Raw genomic sequence first — 12,647 nt, 5'->3', positions numbered from 1 at the left:
ATTGCCACAAAAGCTTCACAAACCAATATTTACCTTTATCATGAGCAGTGTATTCTGTTATTTTCTATTCTATTTCATTTTTCAAAAAAATGGTTAACAATTCACTAGTGATTTTGTAACACCCTGTGCCATTAGCCTAGAAACTCTCTCCCTGGTGTCAGGCTCCATGCCACTCAGACCTGCCTTTCCCATCCTCTGCTGTTCTCTTCAAAGACTAGACATTAACAAGAAGCACTGCTATTATTGTTTTTTTGTTTGTTTGTTTAGTGACAAACTCTCACTCTGTTGCCCAGGCTGGATGGAGTTAGGTACAGTCATGGCTCACTGCAGCTTGGAACCCCTGGGTTCAAGCGATCCTCCCACCTCAGCCTCTTGAGTAGCTAGGACTATAGGTGCACACCACCACACCCAGCTAATTTTTTTTAAAAAAGTCTTTTAGAAATGGGAGTCTTGCTATGTAGCCAGGCTGGTCTTCAACTCCTGGCCTCAAGTGGTCCTCCTGCATCAGCTTCCCAAAGCACTGAAATTATAGGCATGAACCACTGCACCCACTATTGCTTTTAGGAATTGTAAGCCAATGGGATGTGGGTTGAATATCTCAGTTTATGATCTCTGAAAATGAGACCAGGTAAAGATTTAATTTCGACAGAGAGCATCACTGAAACCTCATTCAGCCAACTCCAGATGCATGCTGTTCTGCAGAGCTAAAAAACATGAGCTTGGTGCAACTATGGGAACAAAACAAAGTCCACATGCTTTCTGACACAAAGCAGAGTCTTTTCCTTGTCTCAGTCAAGAGTTGTATAAAGGGTTTACCAGCAATATGGTGGCCGTATGAAAATGGAGTGGCCCTCAATTTGGGGCAGATGAAAGTCAGTCTCGGTCCTAGGGACATATTACCTAGTCATGCCAAAACTGCTTTCTCTATGAAAAGTAAAATCTTCAAGTTATCTCAGGTCACTTTAGAAACATATGTCCCTCTCCTTCTCCTCCTTCTCCTTCTCCTTCTTCTTTGACAGAGTCTCGCTCTGTCACCCAGGCTGGAGTGCAGTGGCCTGATCTTGGCTCACTGCAACCTCTGCCTCCTGGGTTCAAGAGATTCTCCTGCCTCAGCCTCCCAAACAGCTGGGATTACAGGCACACACCACCACCACGCCTGGCTAATTTTTGTATTTTTGTAGAGATGGGGTTTCACCATGTTGGCCAGGCTGGTCTTGAACTCCTGACCTCAAGTAATCTGCCTCGCCTCCCAAAGTGTTGGGATTACAGGCGTGAGCCACCACCCAGCCAGAAACATATGATTTTCTATTATTTTCCTGTGCTTTCAGAAAGACAGCATAGGCTTCTTTTTGCCAAACTCCAACTGAAGTCATTGTCTGTCGTGTTATATAATGTCTTCTATAACAGGACCCATGAAATAACTGACTCCTTAATTTCAGCGCCGGAAAAATTTATTTCTCTTAAGATATTTTTATGTTTTTACTCTGCCCTCCCCCACAACAATAAACAGCAAACAATAAATCCCAGGACGATTTCCTCTTTTAATTACTGGGCCTCTCAAAACAAAACGTTCAACTAGATTATTCATTTCAGGTACTTTATAAAGTTTATTTCTCTGTTCATGTCAACTATTTGCTTTGACTAATATGTGACAGTATTTATTATCTCATTTGAAACTATGTTGAATGTTGAAAATTTCTTCAAATCCTTTCCTGGAAGGAAGTAGAAAAAAAAAATCCTAAAGAAAAATAAGAAATGGTATTTAGGAAAATTGCTTCCAAGTCTAAGGATGGCCCAAAGAAACAGAGCCTAGGGAATTCTCTGGCTGTATCAGCTCCTTCCTAAGAAACCTGATGCACTGTGCTGCTAGCTGTAACAAAAGAACAAAATGAGTTGAGCTTTCTCTTTTTTGGTTCTGCCATGAATTCAGGTTTTTACACTTAATGTCATCTCAGACACTTAAATACTGAATTTCCCAGGTTACCCCAAAGCTCCAGTGAAAGGAAAGGGGGAACAATACTTGCACAACGCTTCCATCCTTCACATCCTGGGTTCACAGAAACCATACAAGAATTGAAACCATTCCAGAATCCAACACAAAAACCATTTGTTAATTCCTAGCTTCAGGATCTGAGGATGAGTAAAGGTATGTATACCTTTCTAAGGGGTGTCAGCTACACCATAATAAAAACACAGCCAAAATTAAACAGGCTCAGGGGTTACGTTTCAGAATCAAGACTTGAAGACAGACATTCTAACCTGTTTTCTGGTAGATTCAGAAGTCTTCATCAAGTTTAAAATATCTTTAATGTTGATGACTATCGACATTAAAGATCCTCTTGCCTCTTTCCGATCCTTTCCAATTTAATAAACATTTAAGTACAAGGCACAGTTCTAGGTATTATGCAAGATACAAAGGTTACCAAGGGCTTGATTTTGACCCTTAAATTGTTATTAAAGGAGAAATGCAAATTGTAGCAGAAAAATTCCCATAAACCCCTTACAGATGAATAAAAAATACCCCCTTAAACCTTAAGAGGATAAAAAAGCAAGGCCCTCTTCCCCTGCTGCTTTTGGAGTCTATCCTAGTGTGTCATTTCACCTCCCCATGCACAGTTGCCACAGGCTAATAAAGGCTTATCTGTCTGCAGAGTTACGATTTTTTTTAATTTGATGAAGAATTTCTAGTTTGTTTTTTTTCTAATGGGTTTTGTGTTGTTTTTTTACAGTTCCATTCTTAGACTGGACTTAATACTAGTCCTCTTTTTCAGTTTCCTTAGACCAATAACTAAATCTTTTATAAACTATATTTTCATGTTTTATTGCCTGTATTTTGTTTTTATATGTATCATTAATTCTTAAAAATTAAGATTTTGAATCCCTTTGAATATTTATTATGCTTCAAAGATCTTGAAGAAGTCTGAGTTGACTGCCATTTCTCTTATGTTGGTGGTAAGGCTGGGGTGCAAATGCACACTGGTTTAGCGTGGGCAATGATCACTAAGCACAAGAGCCATGGCCACCCCCACTTTACTTCGTTCACAGACAGAACGGGAAGGTTGGTTCTGGATGGCTGCCTGGTCCTGGATGCTTTCAGTGGTCTCTTGATCTGTGGAAAGTCTTGTTTTGGAAGAAATGTTTCCATTGATATAGATAAGAAATGCCTCTTTAATATTTTAATAAACCATTTAGAACCCAATAGATTTGGTTTGTGGGTCACTCTCCTGTGAGTACCAAAGGATTTCCTGGTTGGAAGGTGTGATTTTTCATCTTGGCAACAAGCAGCATTTAATGGAGAGAGCATGCTAGTATTTGATCTTTTTTTTTTTTTTTTTTTTTGGTTCATTTCGAGGATCTGAGATTTATTCAAACCACCAGCTGTTTTATCAGGAAGGAACAAATCCAAGTTTTGACATATTGTCAGTGTGCTGCATGTGGTATTTTCAAATTCCTTAAGTGGTTTTAACATTAGATGACCAATTCTTCTGCACTGATGTGCTTTTGATAATATACGGTGAGATCTGGCCACAGCTCTGAGAAGTATGGCTGGCATTACCACATCCCAAGTTCTCCTCCTGAAGAGAAGAAGGAAGCGCCAGGGACACACGCTTCCTCAGCAGGACTGCAGGGAAAGAGCCTCAGCACCAGCCTGTCACTATGGCACCCACCCCCTCTCTTGGAAGGGGGCTCCTTCCAATATTTTTATTTTTATTAACATGATAGGTTCTCTCATTTGAGCTTGTAAAACTGCAGGTGTAAAAGTGTGGGTGTATTCAATAGTGTCTAAAAGCATTCCCACCCTAAGCTTTCCGGGTATTCTTTGATTACTGTGTTCCATTGTTAAACAAGCAGTTGTAAAGTCTAGCAGGCAAAGTTGTTAACCTAGTACATAACTCTCTATCTGTACTTAACTAATCTATTCATTAATTTTTTATATAATGAATACTGTTTTTATGATTATCTAAATGATATGTGCCCATTGTGGAAATTTACAAAGGCACAAAAAGATATAGAAAAAATCAAAATCTCATTTCCCAGAGACAACCACAGTTATTATTTTGGCTTATTGCTTCTTACCTACAGTTATACACATATATTTGAATTCATCATTTTTTTGTTAAATCAAACTAATATTCGAAAATGGCTAAACCTGTATTTATTTTTTTCCAAATTCACGTGATTTTTAGAGCACTCCTTTTTTTTTCTTTAACTTTTTTTTAGATTCAGGGGCTACATGTGCAGATTACCTAGGTATATTGCATGATGCTGAGGTCTGGGGTGCAAATGAGTCCATCACCCAGGTACTGAACATATAACCCAACAGTTGTTCAACTCTTGCCCCTTGCCCCTTGCCCGCCCTCCCCCCAAGAAGTCCTCAGTTTCCATTGTGCCATCTTTATATCGGTAAGTACCCAGTGTTTAGCTCCCACTTATAAGTGAAAACATGGTATTTGGTTTTCTGTTCCTGCATTAATTCCCTTAGAATAATGGCCTCCAGCTGCATCCATGTCGCTGAAAAGGATATGATTTCATTCTTTTTTATGGCTGCATGGTATTCATATGATGTATATGTACCACATTTTCTTTATCCAAGTCACTATTGATGGGCACCTAGGTTGATTCTGTGTCTTTGCTATTGTGAGTAGTCCTGCAAAGAACATGCAAGTGCATGTGTCTGTTTGGTAGACAGATTTGTTTTCTTTTGGATATATACCTTAATGAGATTGCTCGGCTGATTGGTAGTTCCGAGTTCTTTGAGAAATCTCCAAACTGCTTTCTACACTGGCTGAACTAATTTACATTCCCACCAGCAATGTATATGTGTTCCCTTTTCTTTGCAGCCTTGCCAAGCATCTGTTGTTTTTTGACTGTGTGTGTGTGTGTGTGTGTGTGTGTGTGTGTGTGTGTGTGTGTGTGTGTGTGTGTGTTTGTGTAGATAGAGTCTCGCTCTGTTGCCCAGGCTGGAGTGCAGTGGCACGATCTGAGCTCACTGTAACCTCCCTGGTTCAAGCAATTCTTGTGCCTCAGCCTCCCAAGTAGCTGGGACTACAGGCATGTGCCACTATGCCTGGCTAATTTTTTGTATTTTTAGTAGAGACAGGGTTTCGCCATGTCGCCCAGGCTGGTCTCAAACACCTGAGCTCAGGAAATCCACCCACCTTGGCCTCCTGAAGTGCTAGGATTACAGGCGTGAGCCACTGCGCCAGGTCGTTTTTTGACTTTCTTTTTTTTTTTTTTTTGAGACGGAGTCTCTGTGTCGCCAGGCTGGAGTACAGTGGCACGATCTTGGCTCACTGCAACCTGTGCCTCCCAGCTTCAAGTGATTCTCCTGCCTCAGCCTCCCAAGTAGCTGGGACTACAGCTGCGTGCCACCACACCCAGCTAATTTTTATATTTTTAGTAGAGACAGGGTTTCACCATGTTGGCCAGGATGGCCTCGATCTCTTGACCTTGTGATCTACCTGCCTTGGCCTCCCAAAGTGCTGGGGATACAGGTGTGAGCCACTGAACTTGACCTTGACTTTTTAATAATGGCCATACTGACTGGCATGAGATGGTATCTCATTGTGGTTTTGATTTGAATTTCTCTGATGATTAGTGATGTGGAGCATTTTTTCATGTTTGTTGGCCACTTGTGTGTCTTCTTTTGAGAAACGTCTGTTCACGTCTTTTGCACATTTTTAAATGGGTTTATTTGTTTTTTGTTTGTTCAATTGTTTAAGCTCCTTATAGATTCTGGATATTACACCTTTGTTGGATGCATAGTTTGTGAATATTTTGTCCCATTCGGTAGGTTGTCTGTTTACTCTGTTGATAGTTTCTTTTGCTCTGCAGAAGCTCTTTAGTTTAATTAGGTTCCACCTGTCAGTTTTTGTTTCTGTTGCAATTGCTTTTGAAGACTTAGTCATCATAAATTCTTTCCCAAGGCTGATGTCTAGAATGGTGTTTCCTATGTTTTTTGCTGGGATTCTTATAGTTTGAGGTCTTACATTGAAATCTTAATCTATCTTGAGTTAATTTTTGTATATGGTAAAACGTAGGGGTCCAGTTTCATTCTGCATGTAGCTAGCCCACTATCCCAGCACCATTTATTAAATAGGAAGTCCTTTCCCCATTGCTTATTTTGGTCAGCTTTATTGAAAATTCAATGGTTGTGGCTTTATTTCTAGGTTTTCTGTGCTGTTCAATTGGTCTATGTGTCTGTTTTTGTACCAGTACCATGCTGTTTTGTTTACCTAATCCTTACAGTGTAGTTTGAATATGGGTAATGTGATGTCCCCAGCTTTGTTCTTTTTGCTTAGGATTGCTATGGTTGTTTGGGGCCTTTTTTTGGTTCCTTGTGAATTTTAGAATAGTTTTTTCTAGTTCTGCAAAAAGATGTTGGTAGTTTGATAGGAATAGTGTTGAATTTGTAGATTTCTTTGGGCAATACAGCTATTTTAATGATACTAATTCTTCCAATTCATTAGAAATGAAGTGTTTTTCCATTTGTTTATGCCATGTTTTACATCTTTCAGTGGTGTTTTCTAGTTCTCCTTGGAGAGATCTTTCACCTCCTTGGTTAGATGTGTCCTATGTATTTTATTTTGTGCCTGTGGCTATTTTAAATGGGATTGCATTCTTCCTCTGGCTCTCAGCTTGAACGTGACTGGTATAGAGAAATGCTATTTATTTTGTACGTTGATTTTGTATCCTGAAACTTTACTGAAGTTTTTGTCAGTTCCAGGAGCCTTTTGGCAGAATCTTCAGGATTTTCTAGCTATAGGATCACATTTTCCATAAAGAGAGATGGTTCGACTTCTTTTCCTATTTGAATGCCTTTTATCTTTCTCTTGCCTTATTGCTCTGGCTAGCACTTCTAGTACTACTTGAAATAGGAGTGATGAGAGTGGGCATCCTTGCCTTGTTCCAGTTCTCAGGTGGAATGCTTCCAGTTTTTGCCTGTTCAGTATGACGTTGTTTAGAACACTCTTGTATTGTTTTAACATACTCTTGTGACCTTTTGTGAGCTTGAAATCTCTTAATATTTTAAAATAGAATGGCTTTGACTTTACTGAAAAGAAACATACTTGTAAAAATTTAAGCAACACAGATAAATACAAAAGAGAATTTTATGATATCACTGTAATTTAGAAGTAATGTTTAGTAACACTAGATGAGCATCACATCTAGAACTTCTTGATGGACAGAGGGATTGGTGAATTGAAATATATAGATGCATAGAGGAAAGGTAGATAGAAAGAATTTTATAAAATGCTTATTGGCTTATCATGCAATAAGCCACTTAAAATAAAAGGTATTACATGCAATTTTACTTGAATTTAATAGAAGGTAAGAAATTGAAGTAAAATAGAAGAAACTGCTAAACCTCAAGAGGTTTCTCTTTTAAATATGTATTTATTTCTTATTTTCCAATGCCCTCTAGTGTTCCTAGGATGTTTCTTTTTTAAACACTTTTTTTTTTTTTTTTTTTTTTTTTTTTTGAGACAGAGTCTTACTCTGTCGCCCAGGCTGGAGTGCAGTGGCGTGATCTTGGCTCACTGCAACCTCCTCCTCCTGGGTTCAAATCATTCTCCTGCCTCAGCCTCCCGAGTAGCTGGGATTACAGGCATGCACCACCATGCCCAGCTAATTTTGTATTTTTAGTAAAGACGGGGTTTCTCCATGTTGGTCAGACTGGTCTCAAACTCCTGATCTCAGATGATCCACCCGCCTTTGCCTCCCAAAGTGATGGGATTACAGGCGTGAGCCACCACACCTGGCCCACAATTTTAAAAAATTCATCTCCTGGCTGGCTGATTTCATTGCTGTGTAGTTTTTTTTTGTTTGTTTTTGTTTTGAGACGGAGTCTCACTCTGTCACCAGGCTGGAGTGCAGTGGTGCAATCTCGGCTCACTGCAACCTCTGCCTCCTGGGTTCAAGTGATTCTCCTGCCTCAGGTTCCCGAGTAGCTGGGACTACAGGCACTTGCCACCATGCCCGGCTAATTTTTGTGTTTTTAGTAGAGACGGGGTTTCACCATTTTGGCCAGGATGGTCTCGATCTCTTGACCTCGTGATCCACCTGCCTCAGCCTCCCAAAGTGCTGGGATTACAGGTGTGAGCCACTGCACCCGGCCCATTGTTATTTTTTAAAGTTCATTTTTATATGTGTTGCTTGGCTTGTTCAAGGTTCAATTCCTTCAGCTGATTATTTTATTTTATGGCTCTATATCCCTCAATAACATGTTTTTATTGTTATTTCTTGGTTAGCTTTAGGTATTATGTTTTGATAACTCATCATGGAAGCTGAGAATTTAGCTTCTTTTGCCACCCCCACCACACATATGCACACATACTTTTCTCCATATAGATATATTGTAACCTTGGCTAGTTCCGTATTCAGTATTTTCAGTATTATGAAAATGCAACTCACAGGAGAATATGTAGTATATATACTAAGATTCCTTATCTGCACAGAATAGGAAACTGTAATATACTATGTGTATTAGTCTGTTATCATGCTGTTATAGACATACCTGAGGCTGGATAATTTATAAAAGAAAGAGTTTTAATTGACTCACAGTTCCACAGAGCTGGGGAGGTCTCAGGAAACTCACAATCATGGTGGAAGGGGAAGCAAATATGTCCTTCTTCACATGGCGGCAGCAAGAAGTGCCAAGCAAAAGGGGGGAAACCCTTATAAAACCATCAGATCTTGTGAGAACCCACTCACTCTCACAAGAACACCATGGAGGTAACCACCCCCGTAATTCAGTTATCTCCCACTGGGTCCTTCCCACGATATGTGGGGATTATGGGAACTACAATTCAAGATGAGATTTGGGTGGGGACACAGCCAACCCATATCACCATGATTATTCCTTTCCTGGAATTAGTTTTTTTTTTTTCACTTGCTTAGTTGTCTATGTATTTTCTAGTATTTCAAGCCCAATCTCCCCCCACCCCGATTAGTAAATTATTTTCAATATGTTCTAGGTATTTTATCATTTGCAACTTATTGAAGAAAATCTCCCCACATTCTCCATGCCTGCTCAATTCCGTCTAGCTGTTCATTGCGCCTACTGCACAGCCCTTGTTTTGGGGCCTCCTTTCCCTCTCACCCTGTGGATTCTTTTTACTTTTTCTCATATTGGCTCCCCTGTTCCCTGAACACCATACTTTCCATTTTCAGTTTATTCCATTATTTTTGTGGAGCCAATCCTCTAGTAGCTCTTAAGAGGTGAGCATGTTAGGAAAATCTCAGGTTCTGAACACCTGAAAATATTTTTATTTACTTTTGAATTTTATTGTCTAGCTGAATGTGTTACTCTACATTGGAAATAATTTTTCCTCAAACTTTTGATGCCATTGGACCATTGTCTCCTAGTTTCCAATGTTGCCATTGAGTTATCCAGTACTTTTTTGACTCTTCAGTTTTGTATGACATTTTTATCACAAAAGCTTATAGGGGCTTTTATTTTTTCCCCACTGTTGTAGACTTTCACAATAATTTGAATTCCTTTTCATCCATTGTGATGGATGCTCAATTTAGAATTTAGAACTTATATGCTGGGAAATTTTCTTGAATCAATTTCTTGATAATATCCTTGACTCTGTTTTTTCCCTTCTCTCTATCTTAGGATCCTTGGGCTGGTCTACAAGTTTTCATATCTTTTCCATCTATTTTTCAAATTATTGTCTTTTGCCTTACTTTCTGGAAGATTTTTCTGGAAGATTAATTAATTAAATTAATTAATTGATTTTTTTTAAAGACAGGGTCATGCCATCACCCAGGCTAAAGTGCAATGGCACAATCATAGCTCACTGCAACCTTGAACTCCTGGACTCAAGCAGTCCCCCTGCCTCAGCCTGCTGAGTAGCTAGGACTACAGGTGCGAACCACCATGGCTGGCTAATTTTTTCATTATCTGTGGAGACAGGAGTCTCGCTATGTTGCCCAGGCTAGTCTCGAATTCCTGGCCTCAAGTGAGCCTTTCACCTTGGCCTCCCAAAGCACTGGGAATACAGGTGCAAGCCACTGTGCAGCTCACAGAACTCAAACACTGCAATTACTTTTGCACCAGCCTAATATGTATATATGTTTTCATCCACAGTTCCTGCCTCACAACTCCCATAGCCCTTGTTATAGTCTTTTGTTAAGACTCAGAAGTAGGCCTCAAGTGACAGAATCACTCCCTCTGACCTTCTCCTGCCCTCTTTTCATTAGAGTCCCAAGGCAGCACTCGAATCTGATTGTGGGTCCTAAGACCCTCATTCCAGATACGGTCTTGCTGCATACTCTGGAGGAAGGAATGCTGCACGGAGAGCAAGAAGAATCTAAACTGAACAGACAGACCTTGCTGGGTTTAGATCATATCCTTTTTGTGCAATCACTTATTTTTATTTTTTAATTTTTTTTTTGACGAAATCTTGCTTTGTTGCTGGGCTGCAGTGCAGTGGAGTGGTCTCAGCTCACTACAACCTCTGCCTCCCAGGTTCAAGCGATTCTCCTGCCTCAGCCTCCCGAGTAGCTGGGATTACAGGCGCCAGCCACTATGCCCAGCTAATTTTTGTATTTTTAGTTGAGACAGGGTTTGACCATGTTAGGCCGGTTTCAAACTACTCACCTCAAGCAATCCACCCACCTCGGCCCCCCAGAGTGCTGGGATTACAGGCCTGAGCCACCGCGCCTGGCTATCCAATCACATTTCGCCACGATTGTGCTTCAACCATGAACAACCAATGAAGTCTCCATAATAGGCCCAAACGAGGGAGTTCAGAGAGCTTCCGGGGAACTAAACACTTGGAGGCCAACAGGAAGGTGAACAAGAACTCATTCGTGTGCTGGGAGGGTGGCACACCCCAACTCCACAGGGACAGAAGCTCTTGCACTCAGGACCCTTTCAGAGCTGGCCCTGTGTATCTCGTCATCTGGCTGTTTATTTGTATCTTTTAAAATCTTCTTTGTAATAAACTGGTGAAGGTAAGTGTTTCCCTGAGTTCTGTGAGTCACTCTAGCAAATTAACCCAAAGAGGGACTCATAGGAACTCCAACTTGAAGCTAGTCAGTCAGAAGTTCCGAAGGCCCGGGCTTGTAACTGGAGGGAAGGAGGGGACAGTCTTGCGGGGAGAGCCCTCAACCTGTGGGATCTGACGCTATCTCCAGGAAGACCGTGTCAGAACTCAATTGGAGGACACCCAGCTGGTGTCCGCTGCTGAAATGGTTGCTTGCTTGCTTGCTTGCTTGCTTACAGGTGGGGAGAAATCTCCACATGTTTTGGGGTCACAGAACTCGTCTGTGTTGATCGTTGTCGGGGGAGAGCAGAGGGAAAACAGGTTTGGGAGTTTTTTCAAAACAATCGACATCACCCTATTTCCACTATACCTCCTCTGCCCCTGGGAACCACTGTTCTACTCTGTGTTTCTATGTATTCAACTCTTTTAAGATTCCACATAGGCTGAGCACGTGGCTCACGCCTCCAATCCTAGCACTTTGGGATGCAGAAGTGAGAGGATCCCTTGAGGACGGGAGTTTGAAACAAGCCTGGGCAACATAGTGAGAGCGAGTCTCTACAAAACTACTTAAAAATAAGTGGGGCGTGGTGGGGCATTCTTGTAGTTCCAGCTACTTGAGAGGCTAGAGGGTCACTTGAGCCCAGGAATTCAAAGCTGCAGTGAGCTTTGATTAGGCCACTGCACTCCAGCCTGGGTGACAGAGCGAGATCCTGTCTTTAACAAAATAAAAAATAAAAATAAAACAAAAACGATTCCACATATAAGTGAGATCATCAATATTTTTCCGTCTCCTGCTTATTTCACTTAGCATAACGTCCTCCAGATTTATCCCCGTTGTCATAAATGACAGGATCTTTTTTTAAAGGTTGAATAATATTTCATTGTGTATATATTCCACAATTTCTTTAACCATTCATCCATTGATGGATACTTAAGTCATTTCTGTATCTTTTTTTTTTTTTTTTTTTGAGATGGAGTCTTGCTCTGTCACCCAGGCTGGAGTGCAGTGGTGCGATCTCAGCTCACTGCAACCTCCGCCTCCTGGGTTCAAGTGATTCTCCTGCCACAGCTTCCCGAGTAGCTGGGATTATAGGCACGCACCACCACGCCCGGCTAATTTTTGCATTTTTAGTAGAAACGGGATTTCACCATATTGGTCAGGCTGGTCTCGAACTCCTGACCTTGTGATCCACCTGCCTCGGCCTCCCAAAGTGCTGGGATTACAGGCATGAGCCACCACACCCAGCCCTATATCTTGACTATTGTGAATAATGCTGCAATGAACATAGGAGTGTAAATATCTCTATGAGATGCTGATTTTATTTCCTTTGGATATATACCTAGAAGTGAGATTACTGGGTTCGTATGGTAATTTTATTTTTAATTTCTTGAGAAACCTTCATGCATTTTTTTTATAATGACTACACCAGTTTACATTCTTATCAACAGTGTGGAAGCGTTCCCTTACTTCCACATCCTCACCAACACTTGCTATCTTTTGTCTTTTTGGTAATGGCCATCTTAACAGGTGTGAAGTGATATCTCATTGTGGTTTTGATTTGAATTTTCCTACCTGTTGGACATTTTTATGTCTTCATTGGAGAAGTGTCTATTCAGGTCTTTGCCCATTTTTAAATTAGGTTATGATTA

The 12,647-nt window shown here is 40.7% G+C and overlaps 1 protein-coding gene across 1 annotated transcript; it reads right to left on the bottom strand.

Annotated features, from left to right (window-relative positions):
• Positions 1 to 2,941: 2,941 nt before the first annotated feature.
• On the bottom strand, positions 2,942 to 3,602 carry LOC100451103 (required for meiotic nuclear division protein 1 homolog). Its single transcript, XM_054519626.2, has one exon. The coding sequence runs from the start codon at positions 3,551 to 3,553 to the stop codon at positions 2,942 to 2,944; it is 612 nt and encodes a 203-aa protein (XP_054375601.2). The 5' UTR covers positions 3,554 to 3,602.
• Positions 3,603 to 12,647: the final 9,045 nt, after the last annotated feature.

This window comes from Pongo abelii, chromosome 13 (genome assembly GCF_028885655.2).
Source record: "Pongo abelii isolate AG06213 chromosome 13, NHGRI_mPonAbe1-v2.0_pri, whole genome shotgun sequence".
Lineage (NCBI taxonomy): Eukaryota > Metazoa > Chordata > Mammalia > Primates > Hominidae > Pongo > Pongo abelii.
This window is presented reverse-complemented; position numbering and strand designations above follow the sequence as displayed.

Excerpts from the sequence above, each read along its gene's own strand:
- LOC100451103 (XM_054519626.2), bottom strand. The coding sequence starts at position 3,553 with ATGCCAGCCATACTTCTCAGAGCTGTGGCCAGATCTCACCGTATATTA.